General features: G+C 37.4%; 1 protein-coding gene across 17 annotated transcripts in view; it reads right to left on the bottom strand.

The window, feature by feature from the left end:
- Window positions 1–238: 238 nt before the first annotated feature.
- The window catches only part of MEF2C (myocyte enhancer factor 2C), a 163,015-nt gene continuing 136,170 nt past the window's right edge, over window positions 239–27,083 (bottom strand). For 15 of the 17 annotated variants that reach the window (XM_054715072.1, XM_054715084.1, XM_054715071.1 and 12 more), the window contains 4 exons: window positions 13,739–13,911; window positions 11,175–11,304; window positions 10,437–10,572; window positions 239–4,949 (listed from right to left, as the gene is read on the bottom strand). In XM_054715072.1, coding sequence (XP_054571047.1) covers window positions 4,628–4,949; window positions 10,437–10,572; window positions 11,175–11,304; window positions 13,739–13,911 — 761 coding nt within the window. In that variant the 3' untranslated portion in view covers window positions 239–4,627. The remainder of the gene's footprint in view (window positions 4,950–10,436; window positions 10,573–11,174; window positions 11,305–13,738; window positions 13,912–27,083) is intronic. The other 2 variants (XM_054715082.1, XM_054715083.1) reach the window with 1 other exon arrangement.

Raw genomic sequence — 27,083 nt, 5'->3', positions numbered from 1 at the left:
TTAGAACCTTGAACTTCCCACACTGGCCAAATACATATGATCAGCCCAAGAACGCTGATCCAATTCATACCCATCTTTCCTCCTAAACACAAATATCCCTCTTTTTGAGTATTTTGAACTGAAAACTAAGAAAGCTCATGCGCACTTGTGGGAGAAGCTACTTTTAAAAACACACGATGAAGCAGAATACATTTAAAAGGCAAAACATTAATTAAAAAAATGCACCACAGACACTGCATCACTAAGAAAGCCAGTAACTTTACTGAATTGTCTGCAAAATACAAATTATACCTTATTTCCAGCAGGAGAAACTTTGGAAAATTCCCCACGTTTCCACTACAGACAGCTGAATGAAGTCCCTTGAGATACAGAGATGGGGTTTAACTTAGTTATAACATCTTGTCATCTAGTGGCGACAAAGTCCAGCTTATGCCGCTGTGAGCCTCTATTTGAATATTTGTTGCAAATGCTTGTATGCCCTCGTTTACAAGCTATTCGAATGACTGTTTAATGGAAACAAGTCCCCAGGAAAAGAAGGAAAGTGATACAGCAAACCATCTGAAGCAATCCAAGTCCTACCCTGCAGTGCCCCAGCCCATGTTGCTCTGAGAGAACACTGGTGCTGAATTCAAACCACAACAGAATCCCTCGCTTAGCTGACCTCTCTGCATTAAACTGAGGTATGAATCAATTTGAGGTACGAATAGGGAAGGCAAATGCAATACCGGATTGTGAAAATAACCCAAATGGACAAATTGAATGTAGAAGATATGTGGCTTGGATTGCTCCACATCTTTGGTTAAAACATATTTAAGAAAAGCCTTTAATTACATCTGTAGTCTGAAGCATTCTAACAGACACCAGTATTCCATCAATCTTCAAAAGATCTGCAGTGGCAAGAAATTCACGCTGTATAAGTGACGCCACACAGCAGATGGCACCAACGGGAACAGATGAAGTATGCCATGCTTAAGCAACAGCCTTTATTGAGGGTTCAAGTGGCTACTGCTTCTTGAAAAAATGTTTTTATAAAGAAAGAAATACAAGCATTACTCTCTGGAAAAACAAACAAAAGAATAAAGGGAGCAAAAAAAAAGCTATTTCTAAGTTAAAAGATGGGTGTGTAAGAAAAACAAATACATAACGTTGTGAGAGGGCAGATACTCTCTTAAAAAGTGTATTTGAATTGTTTTAAAATCCTCACCTTAGTTAACCTGAAAGTGATCTGAAGATGACAGGCATTTTCATATTCATCATTACAAAATGCTAAATTCCACCTTTGGGAAAAAAATAAGCCATTTTACTAAAAAACACAATTTTAAAAAAGGTTGAAATGAACAGCCTTCCACGCACCAATGCATACAATATACAGGTTGTGCATCTTGCATATATTGCATCAGTGTTACCAGTATGTAAGCTTAATGTTACCCAAAAATCTTTTAAACTAGGGTTAGGCATAACATGCTTGGAGCTGTGTAAAATGCCACTTGTGTTTCTTTGACTTGCAATGAAGAATGTTGCCTAAAATGTTCTCTATGATGACTATGTGAAACATCACTCCCTCAGGGCTCTGCCCTAAACTCCTGAATACAAAGGATTTACTGTGATAAAAATCCAAACCATACTAGCTTTGCAAATACAATAAAAGGTAAGTTACAGATAAGGTATAAGGGTAAAGATAGACAGTGATCGTTTACAGAGAGTGACTCATCACAATCAACATTGTGCTTCTTCTCATTAAATCATCTTTAAAAAAATTCTCAGATTATCCCTTCGCGAGCTTGCCACCACTTTATGTGAATTCAGTAGTGGGGACAAGCGATGACTGGCATCCATTTTCAAGTGATTCTGTTCTTTTCATGTTCTTATAAAACTATCGCCAGAATTGCTATAAATAGCCAAGGCTTCTGCTGGCACTTTAACTTACTTTATTTTCAGCATTAGAAATTCACTTTTTCTTTGTTGCTGAGGCAAAGTGCAGGTAAAAAATTAATATGGCTATTTTTTCATATTTTCACATAATGACCCTTTCCCACCCACGGATAAGTTTTTTTTTTTACTGATATTGATCAAGTGTTTTGAAATGATAAAGAACATTCGTGATATGTTTGCATATTTTATACACATCAAGTTATAAAGATGTGTTGTAAGGATGGGATCAAATCTATGGTGAGAAAAATGACTTCTTAGTTTTCTTCTCCCTATGTGTGAATGTGTGTATGTCTATTTTCAGCAATGATTTTCTGTTTTTCCTTTGCATAAATGTTTTTCTTTCATGTTCCATGGATACCTTGAGTAGTGGGATATATGAAATGATTAATAGTTATTTTTGCTTGTTTTTAGTATATAAAACGTTAGTACAAGGCAGGTTAGCATCCTATATGGATACCACCAAAGGTGCATTGTGGTCTAATTGTAGATTTCAGATTAAGTTAAGAAAAATATAGCCTAGTTAGTAAGGTCTCTTGGCTTTTGCCACCCAGCGGCAGCCTTTTTCAATGAGAAACACATAGCAACTTTACAAGTAAAAGAAAAAAAATGGGTAAGCAATGTCCTGCACACGATGTAGCAGTGTCGATCTTATTGTCTGCATCTTCTTTGCTGTGTATGTCACTGTGTATGATTGGAGATGGATCGACAGATCTCCACATTTCAAGAGAAGAAAAATCATCCCTAGACTGAAATCTTTTTTAAACAATAGATATCAACCTTTTTTTTTTTAAATGGCACTCACTTTTTAAAGGGTCTGAAAATGAAGCCCTTATAGACAAATATTAGACAAGAGTCATTATTTCTTGAAAAATTTTTTTTAAAAAAGGGACATAGAGAGGTTCTTTAATGGGATTTCTTGAAATGGCTATTAAATCTCTTTATTGAAGAAAAAAAATAGATGACATACATGCTTTATGCAGAAGTGACATTTGGGGGTCCTGACACACTGGGATTGTTCAACAGTCCTACATTGCTGACAAGATTGTTAAGGGTCAGTTAAAATAATTAAAAACGGATGGTGAAGCAACTATCTCTTTATCTGTTTCCTTCTTGTCTAGCACCCAATCTTTCACATTTTTCTTCTGTGGGAGTTTGTAACTTACACATCGAGCAAACTTCATATCACTTGTTTCTAGGGCCATATTTGCAGGACACGGGCCCCAGCACAGCTTCTCTATTCTGGGCATATTTCTAAAAGCGTAACAAATTCTGGGCTGAAAACCAACCAGATAATTTAGGATATGGGCAAGTTAGGGTGTGCACTTACTGAATTCCAAGATGCATGGTGAAATGGTGAGATCAGAAAGGGGCCCTGCGTTTGATGAAAATTCAAAAATAAAAAGCATAAAATAAACTAATTAGTATATACAATGGATGTCAGTCGACCCAAGAGATTGCTAATGTATTAAAGACAATTTAGGGTGTTGCCATGTGATATGTTCTAATCCCACAGGTTATCCTTTTGACAGCTGACCTTGAACTTATAAAATGTATGCAGAGTAAAAGAAAACAGAAAGAAAATAGTTACTCAAATGTGCAACCGCACAGATATCCCCCCTCCCACTATTAAGATAACAAAACTTCTGCTATTACCATAATATTATATATATTAGAAAGCTATACACAAGCATGTTAATTTCACAGATTTTTTAAAAGATTCTTAATATTTTATATAATTAGAAATACACATTTCAAAAACAAAACTTCTACAAAGAGAAAACAGTTATCTTGGTTAGCAAAGCATGGAGTTCCTCATGGCTTAGGGTAGTGCTTTCTATACAAAAAGTCCTTTTTGTTTTTTTACAGGACTGTTTAAAATATCAGCGAAGCTATCAAGGGGGGAAAAAACACATTTTGGCTTAAGTAAACTACAAAAAGCCACAAATGCTTTGCAAACTCTGTCTTACCTTTTATATGAAAATAAGCAAAATGTAATGTACATATTTTTATACTTTTATTTAATAAGAGATGCAGACCCAGATTCCTTTATTTACTTAATTAAATACGTTAGCCCTCAAACTCCACTTTTTTTTTTTTTTTAAATAGGTATGGTCCTCTTTTAATGGTCATCGATCCTTTTGATTGAGTGCCATACGCCAATGATATGCCTGCAGGTTTGTGAGCGTCCTCAGGGTGGCAGGTGACCTGGCGTGTTCCTAACGTTTACCAATGGCCACCCCTTTGCCGGGTCTGTCCACAACATCTATACATTTTTCTATATGTTGCATAACAGCTGCTCTCTCTTTCAGTAAAGATCTGCCGCTTTTGGCAAATGTTTCCTTTTTGTCTATTTACATGTGAATAACGTTGAACCTGCAACATGACACTATCTATTGTAACATACATTTTGCAAAGGAGCACAACAGTGAAAAGAAGTTAGCCTTAAAATCTATTTTGTACAAGTGTTCTGTTGTACAACTCAAGTGCTAAGCTTATCTCAGCATTTCTGTTTATCTTTATACTGTGTCACTGAGGCAATTTAAAAGTACTTTTACAAAACAGAGTACCTGACTTTTTTTTTTTTTTCCACACACAGCACATATAATGCATATCGACCCCCCTTTCCCCCATTAAGGTATAGCACACACACACACTGCAAGGAAAAAAAAACACAAACTAGTAAGTAATAATCTGATCATGTTGCCCATCCTTCAGAGAGTCGCATGCGCTTGACGGAGGGGCTTTCCCTTTCGTCCGGCGAAGGTCTGGTGAGTCCAATGGGGGAGTGGAATTCGTTCCGGTGATCCTCTCGGTCGCTCCCGTCGTAGGAACTGCTACAGCTGCTCAAGCTGTCAACAGGAGACCTCCCCGCCTCGTGGCGCGTGTGTGGTGGGTATCTCGAAGGGGTGGTGGTACGGTCTCTAGGAGGAGAAACAGGTTCTGACTTGATGTTGAGGCTTTGAGTAGAAGGCAGGGAGAGATTTGAACTCTGAGATAAATGAGTGCTAGTGCAAGCTCTGTAGGAGGAAAGGAAACCCAGTTACAGATGGAGGAGGCCTGGAGCCCCCAGGAACTCACAATTACATCAAACATCAGCTTAAGACTCTCGCATAGACACCAGAGCATGCCCGGAGCGGGAGGCGGTGCTCAGAAGCACTGGAGGGGGCAGCGCCTTCTCCATTTGCCCCCGGCGATGACGGTATTTAGCTGGCCCTGGCTGATGAAGGACACCTCTGGCCTGACAAGCTCCCTAAACCTACCCGTACCGGGCTGAAAAGGGGTAACCAGACACGCTGGAACAAGCATTCTCCGTGGGGTGGGATTCCTGCCTAGACTAGCTCCAAAACGGAATCTAAGATTTCAGATACCTGGTTTAGCTTTTGAGTTATACGTCCTTGATCTACGCATGCCAGTGTTTGAAAATTAGTGCAAAAAGCTTATTTTGGATACGAATGGTTCCCTCAATTTAATAAGCACTGACACAGTAAGTTGCACAGGCTTCAGAGAAAGGGAAAAGAGTTCAAATTTCAGGTGAGTAGCGTCTGTAAAAGGCTACCTATGACCTTATCTGGGGAAAAGCCTGGAAAGGCAGAAGGACGGAGGAAGGAGGTTGACAATTATCTGCAGAAATTTTAAGTGTTGGCTTAAAAACACTTAGATTTCCTACATCACTAAAACGGATATAATTTTACTTTCTCCATCTTTTCTCAGCTACAGGGGATAAAAATGCTGTTTATTTTGCACAACTACCTCAGCTTTCCTAATGTTAGTCTCACCCTGCTAGGGTACTCCTCTTATTTATAGTTGCCATTAAATGGTGAATCTGGATTTGCCTAAGAAAAGGTTGTTGTAAAGAAGGATCTAGTGTTATTTTATTGTGTTTATATAACCCCTAGCCCTTGTTTGTTCCAGGAGAGTATAACCTGCCCTTATTACAAAATGTGCGAGAATTTAGGGACTTGAAACTCTGGAGGGAAAAGCAGGAAGCCCTAAGTGTAGATTAGCAACCACGACTTTCATCAGGATAAACCACAGTACTACTGCTGATGTCAATGCTACGAGGCTTGCACTGTTCTCACATTCTGATTGCCCTGACATCCACGGCTAGAGTCAGTATTACTTGCCCACATTGTCAAGAGAATACGGAAACCTCTTTTACTGAGGAAGAGTTACAGCAAAGAATAATCCATACAGACACACCCATTTGAAACAAAGGAAAGCAAGGCTGCCAACCCATATATGTGATTATCGTACTTTTTAATGGAGAGAACTGGATGGTGTTAAAAATGTAATTATGAGCAGTGAGAAAATAGGTATATATATATCAGAGGAAAAAGTGGAGTAACTGGGGCTGGCTTTTTGCAAGATGCAATCGAAGCTCAAGATGTATAGCGATACAAAATTAGTCAGAAATGAGTTTATCTTTGAGTGATGTTTTATACAAAAGCACCACCTACTGGCAAAGAATTACTTTCCTTCCCTTATTAATAGATGAGCTAATGTTGAGAATAACATAAAGGAGAATTATTTGTTTCCCTAATAAGCCCTTCCTTCTCTGGCTTTTATGATCTTTTTATTAAAACTTTTTATTTATGGATTTTAGAGAGTGGGAGAGGGGGAGGAAAGGGGAGATAGATAGATATAGACAGACAGAGAGAAAGAGAGAGAGAGAGAGAGAGAGAGAGAGAGAGAGAGAGAGAGTTGTTGTTCCAATTATTTATGCATTCATTGGTTGATTCTTGTATGTGTCCTGACCAGGGCCTTTTATAATCTTATAGAATCAAAGCAGTTTTAGCATTTATATCAAGAATATATAATTTTCAATCACCCATTTATTTTAGTCTTTATACTAATTTTCTAAGAGTTTTAATTAAGTAATGTTTTAGTCAATAAGATATTAAAATAGAGGTGGAGCTGTATTTCAAAAGGATCCATAATGGTGGGCTATTTTATCTTGGTTCAATGTCACTTAATTCTTCATTTTGATGCCAGAGGAAATCATCGTTTGATTTCTGGAAGGAAGAATTTTCCTGGCTCTAGATAAAAAAGATCATTTCACTAAAATTTAATGAAATGCCTCTAACAATGACTCACACAGCTGTTTAATAATGAATGTGAATTAGGAGTCTGAAAATATGTGGCATATCCATAAATAGTTTTGTCTGCCCTTTGACATTTAAATTGTGTCTTCACAGGCTGGGGGCATGGAAAATTCGAAAAAAAAAATATTTGGTGATTTGGACTAGTAAAGCAGTTAATCTGGATAAGTTAAGCAAAAAGTAATATAATCCAAATGTTGTTTCTTTAATACAACTTTGGAAAGCTACATTATCTCCCAATGTCAGCTGGCTTGTACACACTTTGCTGTATTTCTTCCCCATAAAAGACAAGACACTCACTGCTCATCCCTTCCTGTAAACAAACAGGCCAGTCCCTAAGTTCGATTTTTGGTGGCAGTTCATTTTACACTGAAAGCATGTATGAAGCATTTTGAGTAGTTCCAGGGGCACTAAATGCACAGTCATAACCTGTCAGTGATGTCTGAGATTCGGCTTCATTGCACTGTGGTAGAGGATTCAAAACAGGATGAAATCTAATTGACCAGCCACTGTTATCGAGGAAGTGTTTTCTTGGAAAGGAAAAGTAACGTTAAAGATCACTTAGCTGTATGTGGGCGAGGTTCAGATGTTGGTTTACGTGTCCTTGAGAACAAAACTTTTGTGGACACAGATCCTCGTGAACTACCTCGTATGCGTGGGTGAGAACGAGGTGGGTGAGAACGAGGTGGGTGAGAACGAGGTGGGTGGAGAAGACAGAAGCCAGACATGCATGTTGCCCATATCAAGTCCTGCTGCTAGGTTTCATCCTCTACAAATGCCTTCCAACTGGGAAGACACCTACCCCTCCCCATAATTGTTCAGAAATGAAAGATGATTGGATGGTTTTATTCAAATTTCTTACTGCGTTCTCCTGGAAATTAGGCTAGCAGACTATATTTTATTGAACTTTTAAAAATTCGTCTTCATTCAAAGTTACCTCCTCTCAGTATGTCCTGCACACCCACCTCAACAACGATGATGTGTAGAAATGCTTCCAGAAAACAGGCTGCCCTGGTTTCAGGTGGTGAGAGAAAAAGCCCTAAAAATTCAAGGGTCTTTCTCTCACACCTTAATATGCAAACAACTCTCACTAGCCTTTGATGGCAAGTTCCTCCTGCCAGTGGTCTCTACTCCCTACATCCAACCAATTTATGCTGTTTATCTAACTTACTTAGATAAAATCAGGCACTAGGCAATGTTAAAAGTACAGTTTTGAAGAGTCAAAGGTATTTCCATGAACAAAGTACTTTTTAATTTTGAGAGAAAACTGTGGTGCCCATCTTGGTCAGGCTGAAATATATTTTACGCTGCTGTATCGAACCAAAAGAATGTGACCCCACCACACAGGCATATGAAACTACTTTAGCCAGGAAAACAAAATCAATTTTTAAAAAATTATACTGTGAGAAATGAAGGCAGCTCATATAGTTCATTTTACATAAATATTACAACCTGGGGGGAGGTAAAAAAAAAAGAGTGTCACACTTAATAGTGTGAGCGTGGGCTAGTCCATTTGAAGGAACCTACTCTTGAAAAGTTTCTGTGTGCGTGCGTGTGTGTGTGTGTGTGTGTGTGTGTGTGTGTGTCTGAGAGAGACTGAAAAAGAGAGACACCCAAGGGGTGTAAGAAGGCAGGAGAAGAAGGAGGAGTAAGTAGGTAAGTGGGCCAAAATTAGGAGGACTGGAAGTGTATCCTGTCTGAGGGATAAGGGAAGTGATTAAGTGCAATAAAAATTCATAGACCAAATTCAGTCTCAAATTATGCACCATGAGAATTGGTACTGAAAGAAATCCGAACTAAACAAAATGCTTCATGATTGGCTGTTGTAAATCATTTCCTCTCTAGTCCAGTCCCCCCACCCTTCTAATTTACTGAAACCTCTATTAAGAGCAACAGAGAATTAGATTCTTCCCAAGAAATAGAAGATAATTTTAAAATTGTAATTAAAACACATAAATATGTGTTTTATATGTAAAGTGCAAATTGTCAGATACTACCATATTCGAAGAAAATTATAGAGCTTTTGACATTGATAATTTCTAAGGAAATCTAGTCCTCTAATGGATGAATTTTGTGAAAAATGAGAAATAAACAGCGACCTTTATTTTTGCCAAGAAGCATGTACATGGATTCGCAGCTGAGTCACAGCACTGTTATGCCGTGTGTATGTATTTTAAGATTGCCTGGATGGTTTGATGTACTTAGTGATGATTACCTGAAAAAGTTATTGCAATAAATGTCTACTTAGCTAGTTAATTTTTCAAGAAAGCAGAGCGACACTGTCATGTGAATGAATTTTCTTATTTATATGAAAGTTTAGCTTTGCCACAATAGTGACTAGTGAGTAGAATGCACATAAGCAAATGGTGAATGGGTAAAGACCCCACTCCCAAAACATGAATCTATGTGACATCAATTCTAGTGAAAGCTGCTGGGGCAGGAGAGGGGTAAGAGAGACGAAGTTGTGGTATCAATAAGTGATTTTTATTCTACTCAGTATCTGATGCTCATTATCTCCTTAGAAATAGAAATGGAGAACTAGTTAACTACTCTAACCAAATGCTCAGCAGAAAAGTAAAGGTGAGGTAGGCATATAGAATGTTTCTAAAATATAAAAGCTTGTTTTCTTTAAATATTTTATATCATCCTACTATTTTCTTTTGAAGATTAATTTCAGTTTTGGCGTTATTAACTTTTGATTCAGGTTTTAAACTTCAAAATAAAAACTGTTTGTTTTACACGTAGTGTGATTGTGAAGTCAAGGCTTTTTAAAGGTTTGGACAATTCCATAGTTTAATGACAGGAGTCATTTCTATGGTAAAGACATATCTCAAAACTACCACAAGGGGGCAGAAATATACATCTTCTGACCAGAAAACAACAAAAATGATTCTTAAACTCAAATTTAGATAATTAGTATATCTATGGATATTTACATATATATTTACATATATATGAGTACATTACTATTCAATGGAATAGTTGATACTATAAGTACTACTGGAACATTAGCATGAACTGTATGGTTCATGCTGACTAAGGTTTCTCAAGTATCTCAAAAAACTCCAAGAACTTATAACTGTAAATGTTGTCTGATGTCCCACATGAGCTAAGTGAAAACTTAACTAAATAAAAACATATTATTGAGAGAAATAGAAATAAATATAGGCTGAAACAATAGGAAAATAATTTACATCATTATCCCAGAGCTCCCCCTCCTTTTAAAGAGTAAGACAATATTTAAGCTACTTGAAAGGTATTGATCTGATAATTACTTTCAGATTTTTGATAGAGTAGAATTTTACATCCTCTAATGGGACATTAGAGCACATTATTTAGAGACTGCTATTTGTCATTTAAAAATGCATCCTACAAGGGTATTACAAAAGAAATGACATTGCTTACCCCAGCTGACTGAGGGCAGACGGCGGCATGTTATGTAGGTGTTGCTGTTGCCAGCCAGTTACTGACCCCAGGTGCAGAGCGCTGGCGGTGTTGAAGCCAGACAGAGAGGACAGGTCTGCGCTACTCAGAGAGTACTCTAGATCAGACACAAAACAACAAGGGAAGGCATTTAATCTAGAAATTGTCAAATGATGAAGAGAATAAACGTTTTCAATTTTAAAAGTATTCTCTTAGTATTATTTAATGACTGTTATAAATTATTTTACTTTTGGGGTGAGGGGGACAAGGAGAAAAACATAAGGGACAATTTTAATTTAAAAGAGATATACTATATACCAAAAAATTAAGCATTCCATGAAAGCTTCAAGGTAATACAACTTGCAATTCTAGTTTATTAGAACTACAACGTGCTATTTCAGTATATACATATTTAATGATTTAGACACATTTTTTTAAACAATCATGAGAAAGTGAGCTATTACATCAAAGAACAGCTCCTTTTCCTTGAAATTGTTCTTCTATATTGACGTCAGTTTGGGTTAATGACACTTTCAGTCATTTAAAAAAAATGTGAATATTCACTTTGTCTTAGTAAGTCAGAGGTAGTGGTTTTAGTGCTCTGAACACCACAGGTAATAAATAAAGCCTCCTAATGAACTAAAAGGTAGTATCTTTTTCATCTTGCTTTTTAGTAAAAAAGTATTTAATATACTGTTTGAATGTGACAAAGCTACTCACCGGTACCATACGTTGTTGAAATGGCTGATGGATATCCTCCCATCCCTTGTCCTGGTAAAGTAGGAGTTGCTACGGAAACCACTGGGGTAGCCAATGACTGAGCAGACTGGGAGTTATTTATCCTTTGATTCTTTTAAAGTAAATAAAAAGACATTACTGGTGGAATTTTAAAAAAAGTAACAAATATTAGATTTCAGTATTGGTTTTGCACATAAAGATAGAATTTGGTACAAATCTCATGAAATTAATCATTTAACATGTGTCTCTATGAACTCTGCCAACCCTATCATTTACAATCCTTCAAGAGACCAGTTGTTGCCATAGAAACCCATTACATCAGTATCTCCTAGGCAACTGAACTAGTAACAAGTAGCATAGCTTTATTATGGGTAAAAACAGACTATGTTGAAAACTGCTGAAATATGTATACTGTACTTCCATTGTTTCAGCTTTTATTCAAATGCAAATTAAAAAAAATTAAAATCAACCAAGGTGGTTTTATCTTTAGTTCTATAGACAGCAGAGCAGACCGGTAGAGTTTCATGCTATAGTCTGACCAGAAGGTGGTGCTCTGAACACTTTTTTCAGATTCTTCTAAACTTCCCTCAAACTAGATGGCAAAGCAGCTAACATGTATATTTAACTCCTTACAGCAAAGAGATTAAAGATTCACATAAATTTAAACATCATGAGACTTCAATTTCTTAGAATAAGAAGTATCTTTGTGTTTTTAAATAACTAATTTCTGTGTTTGTGTGTGTGTGCGTGTTAGAATTTTGCTATAAACGAAGCCCTAAAATAAATTGAAAACATGGCCTTCACTTGCAGAGGTTGAGACAGAATAACCTGACGTCCCTTTCCCCTGTGAGTGATACTTGAGATGAACAGTATCTAAATATAATCGCTGTTGACACACTATGATAACTTACACAATTTTCCCATTTTACGAGAGCTACCATTCCACCTAAGAATCGCCGTGGATCTCTCCTTGCCCGTGCTATGTAAGGGAAGCCCTCTCACCACTTACCAAAAGCAGGTCGACATCCTCAGACTGAGAGCATGGGGAAGGAGTTTTATCAATTAGTGTCTGTAAATATTTATAATTGGGCAAAATCTTTTCAATACAGGAAAAAGCATCTTCTGATAGACCGAACAGTTTGGAGAGTTCTAAAACCCAGACTCTAAAGATAACTCCTTACAAAGACATTCTTTGTTTCCCTTAATGAGCTGTTTGTCTCAAATGTGAAGACAATCTATCCAGTTTTCAGCATAGGTCAGTGTCTCCACCTTCATTATTTCACCATCAGATTTTGAAAAATAAAAATTAAAAAGGATTGTCCTTTGAAACCCCACTTGGTAGATAGAGGAGGGGGCCTGCCTGTGGCTGCCCGGGAGAGACCTGCCCGACCTCTCACAGGATCCCTGGGAAAGCATCGGGTTTATGGGACTTGGAATCAATCTGCCGATGGAGACAGCTGGCCATGCAGGGCCCACACTGCTTGGCTATGGCCCCGTGGAAGATTTTATTTATTAGACCCAGTCTTTTCCTAAGGGAACGTTGCATATTATGTGATTTTTTTTGGTTGATATTCAAAATTAATCTGCACTGTGCCATAATAAACTAATCAGCTTGCAGGACTGTTCTACCCTGAAGCTTGCCACAGAGCACAGAAAGAAAAAAAACACACGTGTTTGTAGAATGATCTAAAATTGTCTACTGAATCTTGTTCTCACTTTTAAGAAAAGTTCATTTGGTGAACACTGATGTAAGTCTCTTTGTTGCTGAATTTGGTCCCACCATATTATCTTCATCTTAGCTTAGCCCTGCAGACCCAGTTAAAAGAAAGACGGCAGAGTCCGGGATATTATTTACATTTCTGTTTCTCATTCACTTCTTAATTCTTACAAGTACCACAACTTTTTTCATTTTTATTTTGTGAAATATAACCTTGTTCTCAGAATGCTGAGGATTTTAAAACAATTTGCTTTTGAGGGGTAACTATTTGCATGAAGCACAGATATGGGAAGATGAACTGAGGCAGCGCATAGGCATATGATACACTGAACATTATCGCTGCAATATACCCAAGAGGAGAATTGCCATTTAACAGGAGAAATTTCATTTAGAAATTATAAAAAAGATTTTTCATTGCCATTACCTTGAGGACAAAAATAGTTCAATATTATAAAAATCTGTTATGAAATACCTCATTCTGTGAGTTTGATTCTACCATTGGTCAAACCATATGTCCCCAAAGTAGAATAGGTAATTATTATTTTTTCTAATTATAAACTGAAGGCTTTAAAAGGCAATGTTTTCTTTGCCCCAGAACACCAGTCCTATAGTGGAGTTCACTAGGATGTCGGTTCTTTTTTATGTGGAAAAGGGAATGAGAACCAGTTACCAGAAATAATAGCTAAATACAAATAGGACTCCAGCAATAGCACTAATGTATTCATTTCGTGAAAGCACTTAAGTGATTCATAAAGTTAGACAAATGCAAAAATAGCAATGCATAGACAAAACATTATTGATATTTATTGAAAGTGTAGTTTTTCATTACCACGGATGGCATCGTATTCTTGCTGCCTGGTGGGATAAGAACTCGGAGATCTGGTTTACGGTTATTCATCCCTAAATTCATGGGGGGAGGAGACTTTGCTTGCATATTCTTGTTCAAGTTCCCAGGTGAGACCAGCAGACCTGGTGAGTTTCGGGGGTTGCCATACCCATTCCCTGTTAACACAAAACAAGGAAACTGCTCAGGGAGAAATGCAGACTCCGATATGTGTCTAGAGAATATATTAGGTGAGATTAAGAATAAAAGGGTAACAGCCTAAGACATACAATAACATACAATGGAAATCTACAGGATGACTGACGTAACCTCCGTATGGAGAGTAACCGAATCAGTTATTTACTATTCCTTTGAAGGAAGAGTACAAACTTTTAATTGAGAAGAGAGCCAATATACATAAACTTGCTCAGAAATCAACATATACGTGTGTGTTTTTTCTAGTAAAAAAAATTCTGGAATAAAGTCAGACAGTCATGCAAGGTCTAAGAAAAGCCCAGAATTGGTCCTGAACTTGAATTGACTGGCTCGGCAGAGGTCTGGCTGGAGTGACTCACTCTTTCAGTTCAATGATTTGGGTTTTATTTTGTGTGTCTGTGTGTCCTTAAACGAAGAAAGGGCATACAGCAAGACTATAATTTCTAGGGCATGCCAGAGGAGCCGCCTCTCACACAGCTTGCTGTTCAGTTCCCCTTTTCTGTGAAGGATTTCTCCCCCTGGTTTTCTTCTGTGTCCTCTGCAGTGTACGACCCCGAAGGCTGGCTCCCCTGCTCACACAGAACTTCCAAAACCAGGACTCCTTCTCAGGAACTAAAATGAAGGGACGATGTCTCCACTGAAACACGGATTCTCCAAAGCATAGGGACAGCCATCTAATGCGAACACCAAAAGGGTTTTTTAGGTCTGATGGTTAACCCCTACTTATAGAACATGGATATCTTCAGGAATCCATTTCTCATAATTCAGACATCCGGCCTGTGACAGGAGGAGCTGGGGAGGGAGTCAGTGCCACCAGAGCACAGGCAGAAAGTCATCTGCTGGCTTCCTCCACCACCTCTGGTCGCAGAAGAGAATCAACGACCTGATGCAACAATCCTTTCTGGAAACTAGACCGCCATTGTTTTCTGCAGCTCTCTAAAGGAGACAGTCAACCTCCTTGCTATTGTCACCATTATATTTCCAGTAAAACACAAATATCTATGACCCCGGGACAAATGATAGACACGGTGTCTACCCAGTGGGGATGCAATGACCAGGCCCCAGTCCTCAAAGGCCCTGCTGTTTCCCTGTGATAATTCAGCACAGGCATGTGCAAAACTTATAAACAGCCTGGGGTGAGGGGCCCACAGAGCAATCCAGGTTAAGTGTTACTGAGGGAAGAGATTAACCAATAAAGTTTCATGTAAGAGGCAGGAATTGGTGTGGGTCTTGAAAAAAGAGAAGAGATAGTAAAATACGCTGGGCTTGTGATTGGGCCCTGGGCCAGGGCCAAGGTGGGAATTTCCAGAGCAGCCAGGGTCACACCTGGTTAGCAGGGAAACCATGAAAGAAGAGGAATGATGGGGTCTCTGGATGGACTTGAAGGTTGGACTGTGGAGACCTTGAATTCCAAGCTAACAGGTCTTGGGTTTAGATGGTGGAAATGCAGAGCTATGAAGGTTGTGGAGCAGAGGGAACTCAGACCACTCAGTGGACAGAAAGATGTACTGGCATTGAGATATCCTGTAATCAGGAAGGCCTGGAAGTGTGGACCAGTCTGGAAACTACTGTGATAGTCTGAGCTAGAGGTGACCAAGAACTGGGAAGGCAAAGCACAGGTATATTTCAGGAGGTATATATGGGAACATATGGTGAATTAGATTCTATTGGAGGCACGCTGCGTAGAGCACAATTGTTCTTCATATCCATTCAGTTACCTATCTCATTTTATGCATGAACAAACAGGCTGAATATATAACAAATAACTACAAGATTAAATCTGTCAATTGGATTATGCATAAAATCCTTCCTGAAGAAAAAGAAAACCCAAAATAAACGAAATACCCTTTAAACTTGCTCTGAGTTACACAGTAGTTGTTTAAAAAATATTGGTTGACTTTGAATGTAAATTACTCTTCTATAATAAACTTCAAGAAATTTAGCTAAATTTTCTAAAGCCTGCTAAATATGTCCCAAGCCAAAATTTTCTTTTAAAGTGAATTTGGACAGCTTTCTGTGGCAAAACTTGTTATACGAAACAAACACATTTACCTTTTATCACCAGGAGAATTACAAAAAGTCTGTTCACAGAGAAATGCTTTATAAAATGGAATGCTCAGAGGAATTTTATATTTAACGTGTTTTACTGAATCATTATTGGGAACATGTTAGGACTTTCATTTTAATTAATAGATTCTATTGGATAAAAAGAGAATGAGAAAACCAAGACAAAATCTACACTGCTTTCCTGTCAGCTGAAGTCCACACTGAGATATCAAATACATACGCCACTTATCTATTAAGTCTGTGTGAGACCTGGTTTAAACAAACAATCAAATGGAAAATTAGCTGGGTAATTTCAAAAGAAGGGGGGTGGGGGGAGTCAGTTAAGCAGTGCAGTGAAGCTTGACTAGATCAGAAGAAACTAAAACCCCGGCTTGGTAGACGCTGATACTGGTTTGCATGGAGGAGTTATTTTGCTAAAAGGAAGTAAAACCACTTCATGAAATGTGTTGTCCTGTGATATGATGAACACTGGGCCAGTGTTTGAAAATGGAAATGCTTCACGGAGCCTCTGAGAAAAGGTTGTGTGTTTTTTATTTTAAAAAAAACAACAAACATTTTCTACAGTAAACGCTGAGAAATTCCAACAAAGCCTACATCTTTTAGCTCACATTTCAAACAAAATGTGGGCCAGCAGTAGGGAAAAGAACAACAACACCCTAACTAAACATACATTTTAGTTTTTAATCCAATAAATGCCTCATATCTTAAAAAATTTTTTTTGAAAAGCATTCTATTTTCCTCTTAGAATATTTCCTGTTATTTAGAAATTATGCCATTTCAGAAGATTACTCTTATTTTAAGGTGTTCACATATTGAATGTGAAATATTTTGAACCGCGATGACACTTCTTAAATTCATATTTTTAGAGCATAAAGTTATTTTTAAGAACAAATAAATTCGGCTTTTGCCTGGCGAATTTCTACTCTTTTTAGCATATTGTGCCAGCCAGCATTTTGGAGCCGTATAATAACCATTTCTGTTTCCAGCCACCAAGTTGTTATTCTGGCATAATATAGATTCAGGAATGCAAGACTGTGGATCCTAAACCAGTGATATAGAAACCTATCATTTCAAAATCAATGATGAATACATGCGTGCGGTTTGCTGCTAAGAGGAGCCTGCATTTAAACCAGCTCGGAAACCGCGGCCTCCTCCTCACTCAGAGGGCTGTGGCCCAAGTTGAGGCTGTTGTCCTAGCATGAGCTACATTCACTAAAGAGAATGGGCTAGTTCAAAGTTAGGGGTCAGGGAGGTGGGGAGCACCTCCTCTCAATAACCTTCTAATATGCAGATGCAACCTTCCTTCATGCCATGTTTTAAAATGACCCTCTGCCTGAACAATTATCAATTTAGATGTGACTGCAGGCAGATGTCATATTCCCTGAACCACTTAAAAGCACAAAAATTATAAAGCATGAGTGACTGGATTTCCTGATTATAGATTATAAGAAAATGAAGAACAGACCAACTTTGGAGTAAGTTTGTTTTATAGTTCATTTGATTAAAAATATTGTTCCACATAACATAAAACAATTTAAGCATTCACAATATAATTTGCATGAAGGATAAAAGAATCTATCTCAATTGCTTACAAGTTTCTAAACACTCACATTAAAACTAGTATAAATATACAGAACTTGAAATGTGGTGTTAGGAGAAAAAAATTTTTTTCTCTCTGGTTAACTTGAAAACACTTGCTGCCTTTTTTTTTTTTTTTTTATTGACTCCTATTTTAAGAAGTTGTAAATTCAAAGAACATATTCCTGGCATAAGCTGTCCTGAGGAGGACATTTTGCTTGTCTCACAGAGCTCAATTGAGCATGTAGCTTTCTTTGAGCCCAAAGTTCTGAAATTTTCTCTTATTTGGATATGTAGACATTATGAGTCTTTTTACTTTTTTTTTTCTTTTTTCTTTTCTGGGACTTTTAGTTACAAATACAAGCTTATAAAACGAATCCACACAAAACAGAAACTAGTCCTTATGGATCCTGGCTAATATTTTTCATTGGCACAATCATTTTTTTCAGTCTCCCAAACTGTCATTTTGACTATTCCTTCTCCCTCTTCCAACCCATCAGATACCATATCTTGTTAATTTTCCTTCAAAAATGCCTCTCTCCTGGTTTAGGCTTTCATCGCCATTTGACTAGGTCTTTCAATAACCCCATGTAAGCTTATGTGCATACGTGTGATGATATCAAATCTAATGTACAGTCCCAATCCACCCAGAGAAGTCTTTGTAAAGTGCTGCTTCCATCATGTTCCTTGTTCAGATCATACGGAACACTGCTGGGCTGGCGCCCTGGGTCTGACCCACTCTATCTATCTAACCTAATTTACAGTGGTCACGGCCAAGCACAAGGCCTCTGAAAAAGCCTCAGTGTTTGTTCTAGCAGTCTCACAACCTGTGTTTACCCTCCTGTTTGATGCAAATTCATTTTTTAAGGATCAGCTAATGTCCCACCTCTTTCATGATGCCTTTCAGACAATTTCAGTCTACCTGGGACTCTCTCCCCTCCAAAACCCTGCTGCAGAGGCAGTGATACCATGTAGGGTATTAGTTCTTTAAGTGTTTCAAGTGCTCACAAATGATACACAGCACATGCTGAAAGGTTAAGAATTATCCAGGAATGGCACAAAAAGTTAAGTTACTGAAGGAAGGTGAGAAAGCAACGGAAAATGTAGAGTAACTTGCTGATTTCAAACACGGAGAGACTCTTCTCTTTATGCTACTTGAGCAAATTTTCTTCTTTAGATGATAGCATACCGATGACCAAGTATACCAACGAGACAAACTACTTAGCAACCATATAATATGAAAAAGTCGGGACATCATGCAGTGCCGACCCGCCCCCCCTTCCTGGCCAGGCTTGGCTAACACGAGCCTCTCAGATCATGATAAGTTTATACCATAGACTTTCTACTACATTTTATACTATAGAAAATGAGCAGCCAAACTCCGTTTGTGCATGGTGAGTGACATCCTTACCTCTGTATGTGAGGAAAATAACAATCCTGACAGTGGACAGGATAGATTAAAGGGGGACAGGGTGCCGCTGGGGAAACCGGTTAGGACGCACCTGCTATGGAACACAGGCGGAATGAGGTCTGACTGCGGCAGCAGAGATGGGAAGATTTACCAGGCAGAGGGGAGTCAAGAACAAAAGGAAAAGATAAAGTAGATAAATCCAAGTTCTAGTCATGAGGTCTTCATCAGAGCTCCTTCAACCATACTGAGCCTTACTTTTCTCAATGCTAAGTGATGATTTCATTAGTGAGAGAGAAGCATAAAAGTAATCTGAATTAAAGACTCCCACACACTCGCCTGAGGCAGCCATCACCAACATGACCATGCAATATTAATAACAGCAAAGCCTTTATATAGTGTTATTTAGCAATACTAGTAACAACACAAAACATACACATTAAGTACCCAGAATAGCACCAGGCATCTAGTTACTGCTGTATGAGTGTTTGCTATTATATGTGGATACAAAACACCTCTAAATCCTCACAACAACAATCCTATGAAGTACTAATAGGTTCCTTGGATTACATAATGAGAAAAATGAGGAACAGAGAGGTCCAGTCCCTTGCCCAATGCCAAACAGCTATCTACTGTGGGAGTGTGATCTGAACCCAGCAGTGTGTTCGGAGTCCACACTCTGAAGGACAACACTGTCCCGGCTCCTTGAGAATCAGTCACGCTCTGAGATTCTGAAAACCCGTTTGTGTCAAATCTCATTCTAAAATGCAGGAATACAAAGAAACTGGGAGCAGATGAAGTGTGAGGCCAGGGACATTGTGACTCAAAGGTTCTCCTGAGCCAGAGGTGATGTGGAAGCTCGAGAGAGACCTTACGTGGCCAACGCGGCCATCATAACCACTGTTCTGGTTCAGAAGATGCTGAGCTTACACGGGCTGGGCAGAAGTAGGAGTAGAGTTGCTCGTATGAAAAAATACACGCAGGGTATGATCATTACAATAGATTTATTATCTCAAAAGAATGTCACAATGGCACAGTAAACCTACTTTTGCCCACCCCTGTATAAAGAGGCACAGGATGGTGATGTTCTAAGCCATATTTCTGCTCTCCCTCTGAATAAATAAATATTTACAAACAGGAAATATTGGGTTTAGCTACACGAAATGTCAAAAGCAGCTGTTGAACTTTCGATGTGCTATTCAAGTGGATAATTAAATATGCTTTTAAAAGTAAATTTTATAATATCATAGTCAATAATCTCTCCTGTAATATAGGGTAAAGATGTTCACCCACCTATTGTCAATTTAAGATACAAGCCTCCATCAAACCACTTAAAATGATACTGAAATGCCCAGTATTTCATAGTATCCGCTATTAGTTGTTATCTGGAAAACAATTTCTAATTATATATAGGGGTATAAAATTTAATTTGTTCAGGAATTTGTTAATGGTATCTCAATTTTTAGAATTTGAAGCAAACTGCCACAGGAAAACTGGTCAGATTAAACTGAACTTATAGTTGAACCTCTGATGTATTGATTTTCTGCTTGTACTTCATCAAAATGTTTTACCAAACTAGGTGTTTGGTTTTTTTCCCATTAGAACAATTTTGAAAACATTTACACAGTGTACTGTCTTGTTAAACCGGAGATGCCACATACATAATAATGCTCACTACCACCAATTAATTTTACATTTGACTTTTTAAAGGTTTTAAGGTAAGTTACTTTCTATTATCAGGACAGACAATAGAGTGGTGAAGGCCTGGGGAGGGGAGTGGAGGTGGGTTAAAAGAGGTTAATGGGGGAAAAGGAGGGCATATGTAATACTTTCAATAATAAAGATTAAAAAAATAAATAAACACAACAATTCTTTTGTATCTCAAATAAACATACATACTTTCATAGAAAATTCTTTTAAATTATATAGTAGACTTGTTCACACAACCCACTACTCTACTGGAAGTGACACAATAGTTTTAGTGGAAAAATATTATGAACTTCTAAACTTCAGTCATACATATACTTTGCCCAGAATGTTTGAAACCCTGTTGAAAGAGCTAGGCCCTGGCTGGGTGGCTCAGTTGGTTGGAGCATCACCCTGTACACATACACATGTACAAAGGGCACATACCTAGGTTTCAAGTTTGATCCCCAGTTAGGGCTCAAACAGGAGCAACCCTCTGAGGGTTCTCTCTCACATCGATGTTTCTCTCTGTCTCTCTCTCTCTCTCTTTTCTCTCTCTCTCTCTCTCTCTCTCCTCTTTCTTCTCTCACTAATAAAAATCAATAAATATATCTTTGGGTAAGGATTCAGGGGGAAAAAAAAGCACTAGGAACTATAAGTTATTCAGCTGTTGTGAATCATAGTTTATTTTTTAATTTTTATTTATTTTTTGTTTTTAGAGAAAAGGAGACCTTTTTCATGGGATAGCTCTAAGGGAAAAGGCAACCACAAAACATCTGGAGGTCAGAAATCTGGGAATGATGAAAATTTCAATATGCCTCCTGCAGAATGGGGGTTTGCAAAGCAGATTTCTGATTCTTATCCTGGTAAAGACTGCTGATTACAGATTCTTAAACATAAAATTGCTCCACTCTATCTGGGGGTTTCTTAGGGAAATAATATAATAATGTATAATGTTAGACTATGAAGAGACTCCTGTGAAACCTCAGAGCCTCTGTGGTGTATTCTCAGAAAAATACCCCAAGAATACACCAAAGCCAAGACTATTTTTGGCTGTAACAGTTAGAGGGCAGCAGACATTCTACACAGAAACTTATCTCTTCTGCTTGACCATGTCACCCTGAAGCCGAATCAGACCTTCATGGATCCCATATCTACCCCACTTGTCCTTGGTTTGTTTTTGCTTAGTATCGTTTGTGAAATTAAGTCTATCTGCCAACTAGATACTGAACTTCAAATATTCAGCACATACAATAAGCTCTGGATTGTGAGGCAGAAGTAAAGAATTTTTACTTATTACTGAGTTGTTTCTCCCAAGATCAAGAGTCCATATCATAAAGTAGGTTTCTGCTGCAAGCCACTTGCTCATGTGTCCTAACAGTCATGCGGGTCAAGCATGATCACCCCGACTTTTGACAGATGAGGAAACTGAGGTTCAGGAGCTTCTGTGACTTGTCAGTAAGTAGGAGAGCTTTGATTTGAATCCCAAACACAGACTGCTTCCACCACATTATGACAAAAGCCAGATGCTTCGGATTGAGAATGCATCCTTACATTTCTCCCTCTCTCTCCGAATAAAGCCTCCATTTGCAAACAAGGAGGAGATTGACAATCGGATGTTTCCAGTGCAGAAGGGGCACTCAAAATATCGTTCTGCTTCGAGTACTGATTTACTGCAGGGATAGTTTTTAATTGCACCATAAAAATGATATTGAGCCTCACTATCTTCAGAAAATTCCACTTAACGATGAATGATAGATTGATGACTCACTTAATTGTTCACTTCTTGTGATTTTGGGGCTGTCTCTTTGCTAAAAATGAGGGGGTGTCTCCATTATTGACACAATCGCTCATTCTTTCAGCCATTTTTATAAACAAAAATATTGAGACAGTATAAATTAGAGAGAACGTGACAGAAGAGAATGAATAATTACTTGTGGTTTGAACAGTTACTCTGCTGCAAACTCATCAGAAGATCATAATGTGCAAAGTGAGATGTGTTGCACGGCACCGCGCGGCGCTCCCACTCTGCCTCGGCTTTATTAACGTGCGCTCTTTACCCCCACCCTGGAGGGCAGGGGCCTAGCAGCCTTCTCTGTGAAACTACTAGCGCCCTGCACAGTAAGTAAATGTTACTGGAGCTGCATTCCACTAAGCTTTATTTATTTATTTTTTTTGCTTAGGAAACATAAATATAAATAACTGTAATGCTAACCATAGCTAACATATTAACACGCACTTGCTCTGGGGCAGACACTGCTAGGTGCGATGCATTGGTTATCTCATTTAAGTTTCACAACAATCCTGCAAAACGGGAATTCACAGACTTCCCAAGGGCAATAATGTCATCCCTAAAATAACCCAGATATCACATATTTTCCTTGATTATCTTATTATTCTCAATATCTGCTTCTGGAATATTTCCCCAAAATACTGCTTGAGCAAAATTTTTAGTCCATGATTTCATAGTTTTCTTTGAGTTGCTTAATATTCAACTAAAGGTTCCTTTTTCATGATTGTCATGTAAATTAATGTATTTTAATTTGTAAATTGAACATAGATTTGGATTTGCTATTATCACTATGATAATCTTTATTAATAGAGCAGGGCTCCCCTTCCCCACACACTATAAATACAACATAATTAGTCCTTTACTGTTAGTGCAGGTTGTAAGTGGAGTCTAAGGTAAACAAAATTGTGAAAGGAGGTTAAAACAAGTTAATATTAAGTTCGGTTAAAACAATTAAAATGGAGCAATAATAACCAACCAGAAGACTAGGTGTTTTTTTCCCCCCACCTTAATAAATCTACCTAGTGACACATCTGTAGTTTAAAAATTGAAATTGTTTATCCAAGGTTTTGGTACAATAATTTTCTTTAGTTTACTTTAAACCAAATATATTTGATTTGATCTTTCAAATATGAGACTGTATCATGACTATAAGGCTTTGAATTGAAATTCAAATGAAACATACTATGTAAGTCTAACTGTAAAATTTAAGTGACTGGCAAAGTTTTATTTAAAAACAGCAAATTATACTCTTGGCCGACAGCCTTGAAGTCCTGAAAAGTCCCTGGTAGGTAAAAAATTGATTTCCAAAAGAGGGGTTTTTTAACCACATCTCTCCTTCAGCATCTGCTGTCTGTTGATGCACAATTTCAAATCACTGATGATTCTGAGAAGAGCTTTTCTTTCTATATTATCTCCAAATAAAGCCTTATGGTGATCTCAAAAACAGGGAAGAGAGATATCAATAGTGTACAAAAAACAAGACTGCTAAGAGAAAAAGAAAATTTGAGTAAAACTAATAATTTAGGAGAAAATATTACCTGCCTGACTTGATACTAAAAATCATCAAAGATTTACTTTCAGCCACATCCCTAGGTTAAAGCAATGAAATATGAGTGAAGAGATCAATTTTCACATTGCATTACTGAATGTAACAGGGCGGTAGGGGATAACAATGATACAATTCGTGAGGTCAGAAATCATGTTTTACAAAGGACTCTAAAATCTGTTAAAGCACTCTAGGAAGTTATAACTAGAAAAAAAAATTTCCCTATAGAAATCAAACGTCTTAAGAATGAAGTCAAAACAAAATGTTTGAAAGCAGACTTTACGGTACCCTGACTTAGCCTGTAACATTTTCATTTGTCTTTACTTAGGCTGCCTCTCTTACTTCAACATCGGCCCCTAGAGAATGGTGTGAAGGTACTCTTTATTTGTAATTTTTTAGGTCTTGAATATGGAAGGTGGACACATTTTCTTGGCAGTGGCTCATGCTGTACATCATCCAACCAGAAGACTAAGTGTTGTTGTTTTTTTCACCCTTAATAAATTTAGATAACCTTGGTTGTGTTAAAAATATCTTTGTTACTTAATTTCAGAGATACTAACAAAGTAATGCTGTTGGATCTTTATTTGTGTTTTGGGTGCACTCCCAAGGTAAAACTGCAAATGAACTCAGAATTTTTTTTTTTTTTCAGAACAAATCAAACTAATAGAATACTTTCAAAACAAGAATACAATTATTAATTTAGATTTTTTCACATGCTGCTTAATAATATTTCAAAAGTAATATAAAATATATTTCTATCATAACAAAAGTAGTTTTTTATTTGAGAGCAATTAAATGGTATCCCTCTCCCTTTCGTGAATATTGTAACCTGAATTTGTGTTTTGTTAGGCAACAAAAATGCAAACTTGTTAAAGCAAATCCTTCTAAATTTTTAACCACTTCACTGATATTTTAAATTACTAAGAATTTCAGAGAAGTCTTTTGGCTAATAAGAGAGTCAGCTGAGAAATTTTTGATAAGTATTCTCAAAAACAAAAACTTGAAAAACAATGGTACTGGTAAAGAATAATAAACATTGTATGACCTTTTCGTCTCCTCACTTAGTTCCATTTTATAACACAATAAACATTTCTTTTTCAATGCTAAATGAATTTCAAAAGAAGCCATGTAGTTAAAGTTTTATTATATGATCATAACACGTTGTTTATAAATGGACACTATAGATATTTGTGTTTTATCTCCAATGTAAGTACTAAATGCAAAGGTTCTAAATCTAAGGTCTTGCTAGATGGAGTGTTTTCAGAGTCTGGAAGCCAGGTCTCCTTATTCACTGCTCAGTGACTTATTCGCAGCCGTTCACTGCCACCAAGTCTCCATGTATTCAGTGATATAAATTAAGCATTCTGGAAGTGACAATGCTTGACAACCAAATGCATAAAATAGTAAACAATTGACAATCAAAATAACAGCTGTTAGTTTCTTTTTATATAAAATTATATCTAATTTACAATAAATGCCAATTAAAATTATTAACCAATATACATAAATCTCCTTTGCCTTATTGTCAAATAGCTATGTAGATTATAAAATTCTTTTAAAACTTCAGTGATTCCTAAAGGTTTTCTCTCTCTCTCTCTCTCTCTCTCTCTCTCTCTCTCTCTCTCTCCAGTCTCAATCACCAATCAGTAAATCCTTGAGTATACTTGTACTTTCTACTCAATAAAAAGAAACCATGTTTTCAAAGTCAAAACAAAGGGTATTAATAGGACAGTGAATAATCCAATACAAGACACTGCTGTTCTAATGGTTATTTCTATTAAATCTAATGATGATGAAAACTCAACTGAGTTTGATCTTACAATCATCAATAACCACTAAGATTAGCATGTTAAAAGCTTTAATGTGCAGAGATATGACAAAATGCAATTTTAAAAGCAGTGACTTTTCATTTTGGTTGTTGAGAGAAAAGGATTAAGTAGTGGATGAATAACTGTCAACTGAAACCTAGAAATGTCACTATTACTAATGTATTATAATGACTTGCTGTATATTTCTCTTATAGCAAGAGTACAACCCCATCCTGTTCCTTCTTTATTTCCACTTGTCTTTATCTTTGAAACTGCTTCAAGTGATAAGAGGTTCATTATTTTAAGAGGTGATTTACGATGGTCTGAGATACCAACCCACATTTCATTTACTGCTATATATTAGCTCTATGGGTTTTCTATTAAGTATGTTAGAGAAGTTAGTAATTTTTATTGGCCAATGGTGCTCAGCCATTTAATCAAGTAATTAATTCATTATTCATTGTATACAGTATCAGAAGAATACATTATTTTTTGAATTAAAAATAGAGGGCATATCTTTTTTTATTTAAAGTTACATAATTTCTTTGAAATATTATTATTGTTTTTTATGTCAACACTATTAAAAATTTACGTCTATCAGATCAAAATTTCCTTTATTCAGCTAACAAACGTTTACTGAATATCTGCCATGTGCTATCTTTTATGTTTCAAGCTGGAATTACAAACTGAATGAGAGACAATTTGCCCTGAGTGTTGAGTGTCCAGGAGAGAGAAATGTGCCCAGACTTTGCAATTACAATGCAATGAGATAAGTAGGCAGGTACAGGCTGCCACGGGAGAATAGAGGAGAGGTGCATAATTCCTTCTGGGAGAGACAGAAAAGGGTTTCCTAAATGGCTGAACTGAATTCTGAGGGATGAGGAGGAGTGCTCAGGAGCCTGAAGCAGGAGTGCTAGGAATGCATACGTGAAGGCAAGCAGCCTCAGCACAGTTTGGAAAGTGGAAACACAACGCAGCTGGCTAGGAGCCTGGGCTCTGAAGACAGACTGCCTGGGCTCCACCTTGGCCAAGTACTTAACCTCTCTGTGCCTCAGCCCCACTGTCTTATGGAAGGGCATCACAAGAACATCTGTTGGAAAGGACTGTTATGAGAATAAATGAGTTACTTTTCGTAAAGCACCCAGGAAGAGCAATGTAAATGTCTGCTATCTCTTGGGCCTTTTGGTATTCATAGGCACACAGTAAGTGTTAAATTTACTTCCTTCCCTCTCAAGACTATCCTTTTTGCA

The sequence above is a fragment of the Eptesicus fuscus genome, chromosome 4 (genome assembly GCF_027574615.1).
Source record: "Eptesicus fuscus isolate TK198812 chromosome 4, DD_ASM_mEF_20220401, whole genome shotgun sequence".
NCBI lineage: Eukaryota > Metazoa > Chordata > Mammalia > Chiroptera > Vespertilionidae > Eptesicus > Eptesicus fuscus.
This window is presented reverse-complemented; position numbering and strand designations above follow the sequence as displayed.